Raw genomic sequence first — 12,423 nt, 5'->3', positions numbered from 1 at the left:
AACTGCCCTCCCTTGCTGGCCATCTTGTGGTGACCATCTTGTGTCCACATGGGGGCAGTCATCTTTGACCACATGGGGGCAGCCATCTTGTGTTGGAATGACTGTCAATTTGCATATTATTCTTTTATTATATAAGATTAGATAGGATAGAGGCCTGATGCACGGTTGGGGGCCAGCTGGTTTACCCTGAAGGGTGTCCAGGATCAGGGTGGGGATTCCCTTGGGGCATGGGGCGGCCTGGACGAGGAGCCTGTGGTGGTTTGCAGGCTGGCCACGCCCCCTGGTGACCCAAGCGGAGGCCCTCCCTGGTATCTGGGATTTATTTATCTTCTATAATTGAAACTTGGTAGCCTTCAGCGGAGCCAAGCCTCCTGCTCGCTCTGTGGCCACAGCCATTTTTGTTGGGATTTATTTATCTTCTATAATTGAAACTTTGTAGCCTTAAGCGGAGGCCAAGGCAGGTCAGGGCAGGCAGAAAGCTTGGCTTCCTCCATTGCTAGGGAAATCCAAGCCTCCTGCTCTCTCCGTGGCTGCAGCCATCTTGGTTGGTTTAATTTGCATACTTGCTCCTGATTGGCTGATGGGCATAGCTTGTGGGTGTAGTGGAGGTACAGTCAATTTGCATATTACTCTTTTATTAGATAGGATATAGAAGCATTATTCATAATAGCCCCAAAGTAGAAAGAACTGAAATGTCCACCAACTGGTAATGTATTTAAAAAGTGTGGTATATCCATACATGGAATACTGTTCAGCAATAAAAAGGAGTGAAATACTGAAACATGCCATAATATCAAATAACTTTGTAAACATTATGCTACGTAAAAGAAACCAGACATAAAATACCACATATTGTGTGATTCTATTTATATGAAATGTCTAGAACAGGCAAATCCTTAGAAACAGAAAGTAGACTAGTGCCAGGTGCTGGAAAAAGAGGGAGAATAGGGAGTAACTATGGGTACAGGATTTCTTTTGGGGGTGATGGAAATGTTGTAAAATTAGATAGTGGTGATGGTTGCACAATTCTGTAAATATACTAAATACCACTGAAATTGTACACTTTAAATGGGTGATATTGTATGGTGTATGAATGACATCTCAATAAAGCTATTATATTTAGTTTGACTTTTTAAAATGTAATTATATTTATAGTTCAATGTTATTACTAAAAATATAAATTTAGAGTATATAAGAATTTCCACTAATTATATGATTCTAAACCGCCTTATATAAAACACTTTACAATAATATTATTTTAATGTAAATTTTAAAAATCAAAGAAATATTATAAAGAAAACAAAAATGAGAACAAATTTACATAGTTTGATATTTCATAAAACATAATTAGATTTCCTACAAGTTTAGCTAAACATCTATACATTAATATTTACATAAATCCATTTGTTGTATATAAAAGAAATACCCTAACACAGTAGAGTCTCATAATGCCTTGGCGAACACCAATTTGATGCTTTAGTATTTTAATATGTTCACAAATTTTCAAACTCAAGCAAGTTTAGAAATGTCTTCATATTGAATTCCTTCAACTCTGCGTCCTTTTAAAGGGCCCTATAAATGAAAATTGAAGAAAAGGTTAAAAACACACATGTACTTAAAAGACATGAAAATGACACTACACTAAGGAATAAAAATTTGCCTTTTCTATTTCCCTAAAATACAATTAAAGTAGCTAACATTTCTGTATGTCTATGAACTTTTAAAACATTCTATGACATTCCCATTAAGAAACTACCATAATTTTCTTCAAAGATATTTGAAACATGTTATCACTAGATACTGTGGCAGCATCTGCTAGCTGTTCCGTATCTGCCTCCTGAACAGGGAGATGTCCTAGCTCCCCGTGTAGTTAGGTGTGGCCATAAGCTGGAGCTCCAGCCCACGGAAGTGAACAGAAGTGATGCCTGCCATTGCCAGGCCCAGGCCAGGCTACTTTCCACCTGCAATCCAATGCTCTCCTTGGTCTGCCTGAAGCAAACACAACTATAAAAAGCCAATTACTGAAGATGGTAAAGTCACAAGTTAGAAGGGTTGTGGCTCATAAATCATCCTTCAGAAAAGAGCTGTTCCGTGATGAAGAAAAACTATTTTGGACTTTTAGAATGAAAAGTAAAACTTTTATCATATTGGTAGCATTACATATTTGAAGGTGGTTTATTTTATAGCAGCTATCACTATTTTAAGCAATACAGATACTCAAACAGGTTTGTATATTTTCATCTTCTCTTCATATCCAACTAAAAGGGGAAGGGGAAAACTAGATAATGAAAGTACTAGTCATAAAAAATGACACAACCTGGGAACACAGAGGCTAAGAATATGGACTCTGGACCCAGACTGCCCAAGTTCGAATTCTATCCTCAGCAAGTGACTAAACCATTCTGTGCCTTTTATCCAGGGGAGTAAATATAGTGCCTATACGTTGTTAGAAAATATGTATGAGTCAATACATATAAAATGCTTAGAATAATATCTGGAACATAGCATGAGCATGAACTCAATAATTTTCAACTCACTATTACATCTGTTGGTTAAAATTAAAAGTTGGCCCCCTCCCTTGCAAAATATGAAATGATGATGATTCCAACCCTGAACTGAGATTATAACATTTTTTTAATGAGACTTATGCCTTCCCTTTAAAATTCTTAAAATATATATATATTATATATACATGTATGTGTATATATATATATATTGACTGATTTCAGAGAGGAAAGGAGAGGGAGAGATAGAAACATCAATGGTGAGAGAGAATCCTTGATCGGCTGCCTCCTGCATGCTCACTACTGGGGACTGAGCCCGCAACCCAGGCATGTGCCCTTGACCGAAATTGAACCCAGGATCCTTCAGTCCACAGGCCGAAGCTCTATCCACTGAGCCAAACCGGCTAGGACTAAAATCTTTTTAAAATGCCATTCTTTTAATATATAATAATGATTGCATTTAAAGGAAATAAGTTCCCATATAAAGGATGACATGGGTTGAATCTTTCATAATCAAGTTTAAAGGCTGATGATCAATTACTTTTTTATAAGAACTACAAAGCTGGGCAATAAAAATGAGCCATATATTTGGGTTAATTAGGCAAACAGTTAAAAGGCCATTTTTTGAACACTTTGTTGCTATTTTTAAAATTTACTTAATTTATACATAAAATGTGTAAAATTATTCATAATGTGTAAAAATAATAAATGTTTCAAATATTATAATACTGACACTAAAATTTAACATTCCAGAAATAGTAAAAATAGCAGGGGAAATGATGCGAAAATTTCACAGGTTTCATGGAAGCGACTTGAAGAAAACCTGGGGACATAGAGACAGATACATGCATGTTTTTCCCCATGGGGGTAGGTTGCAAAAGAAAAATAAAAAAATAAAAATTTAGCAGGTGGTTTTCCTCCTCCAAAAGTAAGTGCTACTCTGCAATTAACTAGAAAGGCTTTTTATTATATGGATTTCCTCATAGGTTTTATCTCAGTACAGCTCTGTAAGCAATTAAAGCATGAGAAAGGAAGGTAAAATTGTGGGGTTTAAAGTGATGGAAGGAAGTAAGTACTTCTTAAAAATCAAACAAACTATAAACCAAAGGTATTTGGATGGAACCTAGAATATCCTCAATGGTAATTAGATGTTTTGTGTTTCCCTCAGATGAAAACATGAAGCAGGACTGAAATTGGATAGTATTATGAAATTAAAAAGTAGAGGAGGATCAAACTGCCACAGAAATATAAGATTTCCCATAACCTTACTAGTATACTGATTGAGCAGGAGAAAAAAACTTACTGACTTTTAAAAAGATTGATAAATTCCGGGAGATTGAAGATGGCTGCCGACGGGCTGCAAGACAGTGAAAGGAGAGTGTGTGGACGTACGGGGAGTGTCTATTTGTGAGTGAGGGACAGCTATATTCCAAGGGACTGTTGGGGACTGTTGGACCGGGCTCCCCTGACCAGGCAGCCTCTACTACTGCTGAAATCTCTCCCAGAGCGGCCGGCTCTGCCGCAGAGACCGCACCATCTTAAAGGGGAGAGTAGCTGTGATCGGAAGCCTAGCCTCACCTGCAACTGGGAAGAATCAGATACCTGCTGGGACCCTACAACCACAACACCCAGGGACCAGCTGCGAACCCACAAACACTGGGACTCAAGCAGCGCAAACACGTGGACTGGGACGAAGTCAGATTTTGCCCAGAGAAAAGTGAGGTCTGTTATCCAGGCTGGAGGGAGAAATGCGTGTAGTGGGATCTAGAGGTTCAGAGGAAGTCTGTGCCCCACAAAATCCATGGCCGTTGGGGCCAGCGTAGACCATGAATGTGGAAGGGGGTTCACAGGGCTGCTGGCAGAAGGGAACTCTAGAAATCAACCCATAAATGGGCTGGGCACCAAAAGGCAGCCTGAAGTTTTACCACTATACCAGCTGTGCTGTGCCAGGGGGAAAAGACATGCACAGAGACGTGCGCAGTCGCACGCAGTGCCAGGGTGAAAAAGTCACGAGTTCACATGCTTTCTCTGGCTTTTGTCTCTTTACATCCATGCTTATGATGACTAAGCCCAGTACATAGGATCACCCAACTAAAAACACTCTCAGAGACTGCAGGGGAAAGTTGTTTTTGTGGAACCTGGGAATCAGAGCGGGGAGAAACGATCAGAAAACTATCTCTGGGGCAGTCCATTCCCCCAAACCAGTACTAAGTGTGGCAGGGAAAACAAAATCTAAATACTGGCTAGAGAGGACTTATAGCCCCGGATATCAAAACAGAAACACTGCCACCAAGAGGTTGAATCACAAATTGACTCTTGTGTAAATACAACTAAAGGCAGGCTGAGAAACAAAGAAATACTGCCTGCTTGAAAACAGGATTGTAGTTTACAAAAGAGAGGAGAGGTGGAAGGCAGGGAACTTCAATACTGTCCTGACTAACTGACAGGAAACAGGCATGCCAAACAGAACAGTAGAGGAAGTGAATGACCTTCACTACTGCACATTTTTTATCTTTTACTTAATAAACTATATTTTTTTTCTTTTCTCACCTGATTTTGCGTTTTTAATTATTGTATTTTTATTTTTTAATCAGTATTATTACTATTATTTTACCTTTTTTAAAAGTTTTATTTTATTTTATATTATTTTATTTTATTTTGGGATTAATGTTCTACATTCAATTTTCATTTTTCCTTTAGCATCATTTTACCCTTTCTCAACTTTACCTTTATGCCAACACTCTCTTCCTCGCTTTTCCCCTTTTGTTGTCCTGTTTCTCTTACCCTATTCCTGCTTTAGATTTTCCCTATTCCTTCTTTTTAACCCCTGTTAAGAATTCATCCTACTTATACATCTAATCCCTGATCCCCTGCTCCAAGTCCATAAACACTTCTCTCTTCTCTTTCTTCACTATCCAAATTTTTTTCTTTCCTCCCTTTTTTTTGCTTGTTGTTGTTTTTTTTGTTTTGTTTTATGTCTTATTTTGCCATTCTTTCTCTCTGTCCAATTGTTGTTGTTTGTTTGATTGTTGATTAGATTATTTTTTTGTTTGTTTGTGTGATTGTTTCTCTCTCTTTTTTTTGCTTCTGTTTTTCCTCTCCTTGCGTCTTAGTTGTTGTTTGTAGTTTGCATTCACCTCTGGGTGTTAGTTGTTTGCAATTTTTTGGATTAGTTGTTGTTCTATTGAGTTTTCTCCCCATATAAATAGTTTTTCCCCCTTCTTTTTTATTCTCTTTTTTTCTCTCTTACTTTTTTCCTTTCCCCAATATCATTTTTGCACTCTCTCTCTGTCTCTCTCTTTTTTTGATCCCCTAATTCTCTTTTCTCTAGTGGTCACCTTTATTTGGGGTTATTAGTATTGTGAATACATTTGTGTACAAGGCCTTGTGTGTTGTGCCTTGTTGTGTTGTATTTTGTGCCTTTAAGTCAACGCAGGAGAGAGAGAACTATATAGCCAGACACCAGGAGAGGAGAGATCATGGGGAGACAAAGAATCAGCCTGCACATGAAAGAAAAGGAGACATCTCCAGAAAAGGAAGTAAATGAAATGGAGGCAAGCAATATGTCAGAGAAAGAATTCAGAGAAATGGTCATAAGATTGCTGAAAAGGTTGGAAGACAAATTCAACAATATGTGTAAGAACCAAGAGGAAATAAAGAAGAACCAAGAAGAAATGAAAAATGACATCACAGCAATAAAGAACTCAATACAAAGCATTACCAGTAGACTAGAAGAAGTGGAGGACCGCATCAGTGAGTTAGAAGACAAGGTAGGACAAAATACCCAAGTAGAGCATCATCTAGAAAAAAAATTTTAAAAACAGGAGGAGAGCCTAAGGGAACTTTGGGACAACATGAAACGAAACAACATTCACATAAGAAGAAACTGAGCAAGGAATAGAAAACCTGTTTGAAGAAATAGTGACAGAAAACTTCCCTGATATAAGGAAGAAAAAACTCACTGAAGTCCAAGAAGCTCACAAAGTCCCAAACAAAATGAACCCCAAAAGACCAACACACTAAGGCACAGTATAATTAAACTGGCAAACACCAACGACAAAGTAAGAATCTTAAAAGCAGCCAGAAAGAGACAGAAAGTTACCTACAAAGGATCCCCCATCAGACTAGCGACTGATTTCTCAACATAAACTCATCAGGCCAGAAGGGAATGGAATGAAATATACAAAGTCATGCAAAGGAAGGGTCTGAATCCAAGAATACTGTACCCAGCAAGGCTATCAATCAAAATTGAGGGTGAAATCAGGAGCTTCACAGACAAAAAAGGGAGTTTATATTACCACCAAACCAGCAATGCAAGAAATGCTAAAGGGTCTGCTGTAAAAAGAAGAAATAGGAAGCGAAGAAGGAACACAGGGGTAAAGAATAAAAATGGCGACAAACAAGTACTTATCAATAATGACTTTAAATGTAAATGGATTAAATGTCCCAATCAAAAGACACAGGATAGCTGAGTGGATAAGAAAACATGACCTATATATCTGCTATCTAGAGGAAACACACTTCAGAGAAAAGGACTCACAAAGACTGATGGTGAAGGGATGGAAAAAGGGTTTTCAGACGAATGGAAATGAAAGAAAAGCTGGGGTAGCAATACTTATATCGGACAAATTAGATCTCAAAGTGAAGGACATAAAAAGAGATAAGGAAGGCCACTTTATACTACTAAAGGGAGCAATCCAAAAAGAAGATATAACTCTGGTAAACATACACGCACCCAATACAGGAGCACCCAAATACATAAAATAAGTTCTGGAGGATATCAAGGGAGAGATTGACAGCAATACAATCATAGTAGGAGACTTTAATACCCCACTAACACCACTGGACAAATCCTCTAAACAAAAAATCAACAAAGAAACATCAATCCTACCTGACACACTAGATCAGATGGAACTAAATGACATCTTCAGAACATTTTACCCCAAAGCCACAGAATATACATTCTTCTCAAGTGCACATGGGTCATTTTCAAAGACAAACCATATATAGGGACACAGGCAGTCTCTTCAAAATCAAGAAGATAGAAATCATATGAAGCATCTTCTCAGAGCACAATGGCATAAAACTAGAAATCAACTATAATAAAAACAATGAAAAAAAATCAAACAGAGGGAGGCAAGATGGCGACCGGCAGGAAGGTAGGCAGGGAGAGTGTGTGAGAGAGTGAGGGAGCGATAGAGGTGTGTGTGGATGAGTGTGGGTGTGTGTATGAGTGAAATAGGGACAGTTAGACCCTGCAGTTCTTCCAGGGGGCTGTCAATCCGAGCAGTCTTAGACGGCAAACCCCTGCAGCCACCACAAACACTCCGGGGAGGAAACTGGCGTCACAGAGACCACACCATCTTGAAGAACAGAACTGCTTGAGACTAGGATCCTAGCCTCGCCACCACCCAGTCTGGTCTCGGAAGCAAACCAGGACCCTACAGCCACTCTGGTAGAAGACCTGCCACAACAACTGCAGACCCAGGGACACCAGGATTCCAGGTACCTGGCCGCAGATTTCTGTGAGTCACAAAGGCAATCCCCCTCCCCTGCCACCCCTGCGGCAGCGACATAGAAACTACCAGACCCCAGCCGCACAATAAGGCTTTCTGCACACACAAAGCAGTGGCAACTCTGCCTGACTTTGAGCCTTGGTGTCAGACATGTGAAGTTTGTTTCCCGCGACTAGTCTCCGCGCCCAGGCAGGGAGACTGAGCAAAATTCAAGCCTAGCTGCTCATCCCTAGGGAGGTGGTCTTCTGTGACCAGATCCCGTGCCCACGAAGGGCAGGGAGACAGCGCTGAACTTGACCCCGGTCTTGCGAACTAAGGGAATTTGTTTCCCGCGACTCATCTCCGTGCCCAGGCAGGGAGACTGAGTGGAATTCGAGCCTAAGCCACTCATCCCCAGGGAGGTGGTCTTCTGCGATCAGATTCCGCCCCAACGGAGGGCAGGGAGACAGCGCTCAACTTGACCCCAGACTTGTGAACTCGGGGAATTTGTTTCCCGCTACTCGTCTCCATGCCCAGACAGGAAGGCAGTCCTGAATTTGAGCATAGGTGCACGACCTTGGGGAGATTGACTTCTGCGACCAGATCCTATGCCCACGCAGGGAGACAGCACTGAATTTGAGCCTGAGGGTGCAAACCTGGGGAGTTTGTTCCCCACGACCAGACCCTTTGCCCACACAGGAAGGCAACGCTGAATTTGAGCCTGGGTACATGGACACAGGAAGGTTGTTTTCCACAGTGCATACCGCATGACCAGACCCCACACACACACTAAAGGGCAGTGCCACCTGACTTTGATTCAGGGCAAGCGCACACAGAAGGCTGTTTACCACAGGGCAGAAGTGGATCTCCTGCCAACACAGTGTGACTGAGCAACCTGGTCTCCTGGGCAGATCGAGGACCCTGAATCTCCACACAAGAGGCAGCATTGACCACCAGTGACTAGACTCTGTTCCTCATTACGTGCGCCTGAGATCCCTGATTCCCAGTACATTCAAACTAAGAGCCAGTGACTCCAATTCTTGGCACATGTGCACACAGGGACCTGATTCTCAGTGTGAGGTAACACCAAGAAACAGAGACTCTGATATTCGATTCTCGGCATGGACACAGGGAGCCTATGACTCCTGACATGCAATAGGGGACATTGATTTTTGGAATATGCCAGTGGGTTCTCTGTTTCAGCGTGGCACAGAAAGGGTCCCTGATTCTAGATGCACAAACGAGGCCACACTAAGCGCCTGTGACTCTTACCCAGGGCGAGCATGCTTCCTACCAACCCACAGAAACCGCACGTCTTGGTATCAGAGCTTTTCAGTGACACTTGGGGGATGCAAAACTCCCACTGCACACAATCCAGGCTCCCGCAACTCGACATATGAATGTTCTGGTGATAGTCAGAATGGGGAGGCAATGAAGCAATCCCCAGAGGAAAGAAAAGGAGGAATTGCCAAATAAGGAAATAAGTGAAAAGGAAGCATGCAACATGACAGAAAAATAATGTAGAGTAATGGTCATACAGTTCATACAACAGTTGGAAGAGAAAATCAACAACCTATGCAAAAATCAGGAAGAAATGAAAAATGATATAGCTACAATCAAAAACACCATGGAAGGCTTCAACAGTAGACTAGAAGAAGCAGAGGACTGTATCAACGAGTTAGAAGATCAGGTACAGAAACAAGCCCAATCTGAACAGCAATTAGAGAAAAAAATTAAAAAGCTGGAGGAGAGCCTAAGGGAGCTTTGGGACAATGCAAAACAAAATAACATACGTACAAGAGGGCTACCAGAAGGACAAGAAGAGCAGCAAGGATTAGAAAATTTATTTGAATAAATTATAACAGAAAACTTCCCTGATATGGGGAAGAAAAAAGTTACTCAAGTACAAGGAGTCCCAAGCAAGATGAATCCCAAAAGACCCACACCAAGACACGCCATAATTACAATGGCAAATGTTATTGACAAAGAGAGAATCTTAAAGACTGCAAGAGAGAGACAGAGTTACCTACAAAGGATCCCCCATCAGATTATCAAATGGTTTCTCAACAGAAACACATCAAGCTAGAAGGGAATGGAAGTAGATAAACAAAGTGATGCAAAGCAAGGGACTAAATCCAAGAATACACTATCCAGCAAGACTGTCAATCAAAATTGAAGGGGAAATCAGGAGCTTCACAGACAAAAAAAGGCTAAGGGAGTTTATCACCACCAAACCAGCAATGCAAGAAATGCTAAAGAAAATGCTGTAAAAAGAAGAAACCAAAAGGTAAGAAGGAACACAGCCTCAAAAAATAAAAATGGCTACAAACAAGTATCTTTCAATAATAACTTTAAATGTAAATGGAATTAATGCTCCAACCAAAAGACATCGAGTGGCAGAATGGATAAAAAAAACATGACCCATATATATGATGTCTATAAGAGACCCACCTCAGAACAAGGAACTCACACAGACAGAAAGTTGAAGGGATGGAAAAATATCTTTTAGGCAAATGGAAATGAAAAAAAAGCTGGGGGTAGCAATACTTATATCTGACAAAATAGACCACAAAGTGAAGGCCATAACAAGAGATAAGGAAGGCCACTTCATAATACTAAAGGGATCCATACAACAAGAGGATATAACCCTGGTAAATATATATGCACCCAATGCAGGAGCACCCAAATACACAAAAAATCTCCTGGAAGATATCAAGAGAGAGTTAGACAACAATACAATCATAGTAGGGGACTTTAATACCCCACTGACATCACTGGCTAAATCCTCTAGACAAAAAAATCAGCAAAGAAACAACAATCCTAAATGACTCACTAGATCAGATGGACTTAATTGACATCTTCAGAACATTTCACTCCAAAGCTGCGGAATATACGTTCTTCTCAAGTGCACATGGGACATTTTCAAAAATAGACCACGTACTGGGTCACAAGCAAAGTCTCCCCAAATTCAAGAAGATTGAAATCATACCAAGTATCTTTTCAGACCACAATGGCATAATATTAGAAATAAGCTATAATAAAAACAATCCAAAACACTCAAACACTTGGAAGCTGAATAGCATGTTATTAAATATTGATTGGCTTACCAATGAGATCAAAGAAGAAATTAAAAACATTCTGGAAACTAATGAAAATAAACACACAATAATCCAAAATCTATGGGACACAATGAAAGCAGTCCTGAGAGGGAAGTTTATAGCTCTACAGGCCTACCTCAAAAAACGAGAAAAAAAGGTAGTAAATCATCTAATGCTACAACTCAAAGAATTAGAAAGAGAGAAACAAGAAAAGTACAGAGTGAGCAGAAGAAAGGAGATAATAAAGATTAGGGCAGAAATAAATGACATAGAGACCAAAGAAACAATACAAAGGATCAACAAAACCAAGAGCTGGTTCTCTGAAAGGATAAACAAGATTGATGAACCTCTAGCCAGGCTCACCAAGAAGCAAAGAGAGAGGACTCAAATAAACAAAATCAGAAATGACAGAGGCGAAATAACAACAGACCCCACAGAAATACAAAGGATTGTTAAAAAATATTATGAAAAACTCTATTCCAACAAACTAGACAACCTGTAGGAAATGGACATATTCCTAGAAAAATACAACCTTCCAAAACACAATTAGGAAGATTCTAAAAATCTCAATAGGCCAATAACTATGGAAAAAATTGAAGCAGTCATCAAAAAGCTTCCAGCAAACAAAAGCCCAGGGCCAGACGGCTTCACAGCAGAGTTATACCAAACATTCAAGGAAGAACTAAAACCTATCCTCCTCAGACTATTCCAAAAAATTCAAGAGGAAGGAACACTTCCAAGCTCCTTCTATGAAGCCAGCATCACCCTAATACCAAAACCAGATAAAGATAACACAATGAAAGATAACACAATGAAATTGATAAACACAAAGGCCAATATTCCTCGTGAACATAGATGCCAAAATCCTCAACAAAATTCTAGCAAATCAGATCCAGCAATACATCAGAAAGATCATACACCATGACCAAGTAGGATTTATCCCAGGAATGCAAGGCTGGTACAGTATCCGCAAATCAATAAACGTGATACATCACGTAAACAAATTGAGAGACAAAAATCACATAATCATATCAATTGATGCAGAAAAAGCATTTGACAAAATCCAACACCCTTTCTTGATAAAAACTCTCAGCAAAGTGGGAATAGAGGGATCATACCTCAACATAATAAGGGCCCTATAAGACAAACATACAGTCAACATCATATTCAATGGGCAAAAACTAAACCTATTTCCCCTAAGAACAGAAAAAAGACAAGGATGCCCACTTTCACCACTCATGTTCCAAATAGTACTAGAAGTACTAGCCATAGAGATCAGACAAGAAGAAGAAATAAAAGGCATCGAAATTAAAAAAGAAGTAAAAC

General features: G+C 39.9%; 1 protein-coding gene across 1 annotated transcript in view; it reads right to left on the bottom strand.

Annotated features, from left to right (window-relative positions):
* Positions 1-850: 850 nt before the first annotated feature.
* The window catches only part of KIN (Kin17 DNA and RNA binding protein), a 50,747-nt gene continuing 39,174 nt past the window's right edge, over positions 851-12,423 (bottom strand). The window contains exon 13 of the mRNA XM_080658904.1: positions 851-1,572. Coding sequence (XP_080515030.1) covers positions 1,510-1,572 — 63 coding nt within the window. The 3' untranslated portion in view covers positions 851-1,509. The remainder of the gene's footprint in view (positions 1,573-12,423) is intronic.

This window comes from Plecotus auritus (genome assembly GCF_963455305.1).
Source record: "Plecotus auritus genome assembly, chromosome: 1".
NCBI classification, from domain to species: domain Eukaryota; kingdom Metazoa; phylum Chordata; class Mammalia; order Chiroptera; family Vespertilionidae; genus Plecotus; species Plecotus auritus.
This window is presented reverse-complemented; position numbering and strand designations above follow the sequence as displayed.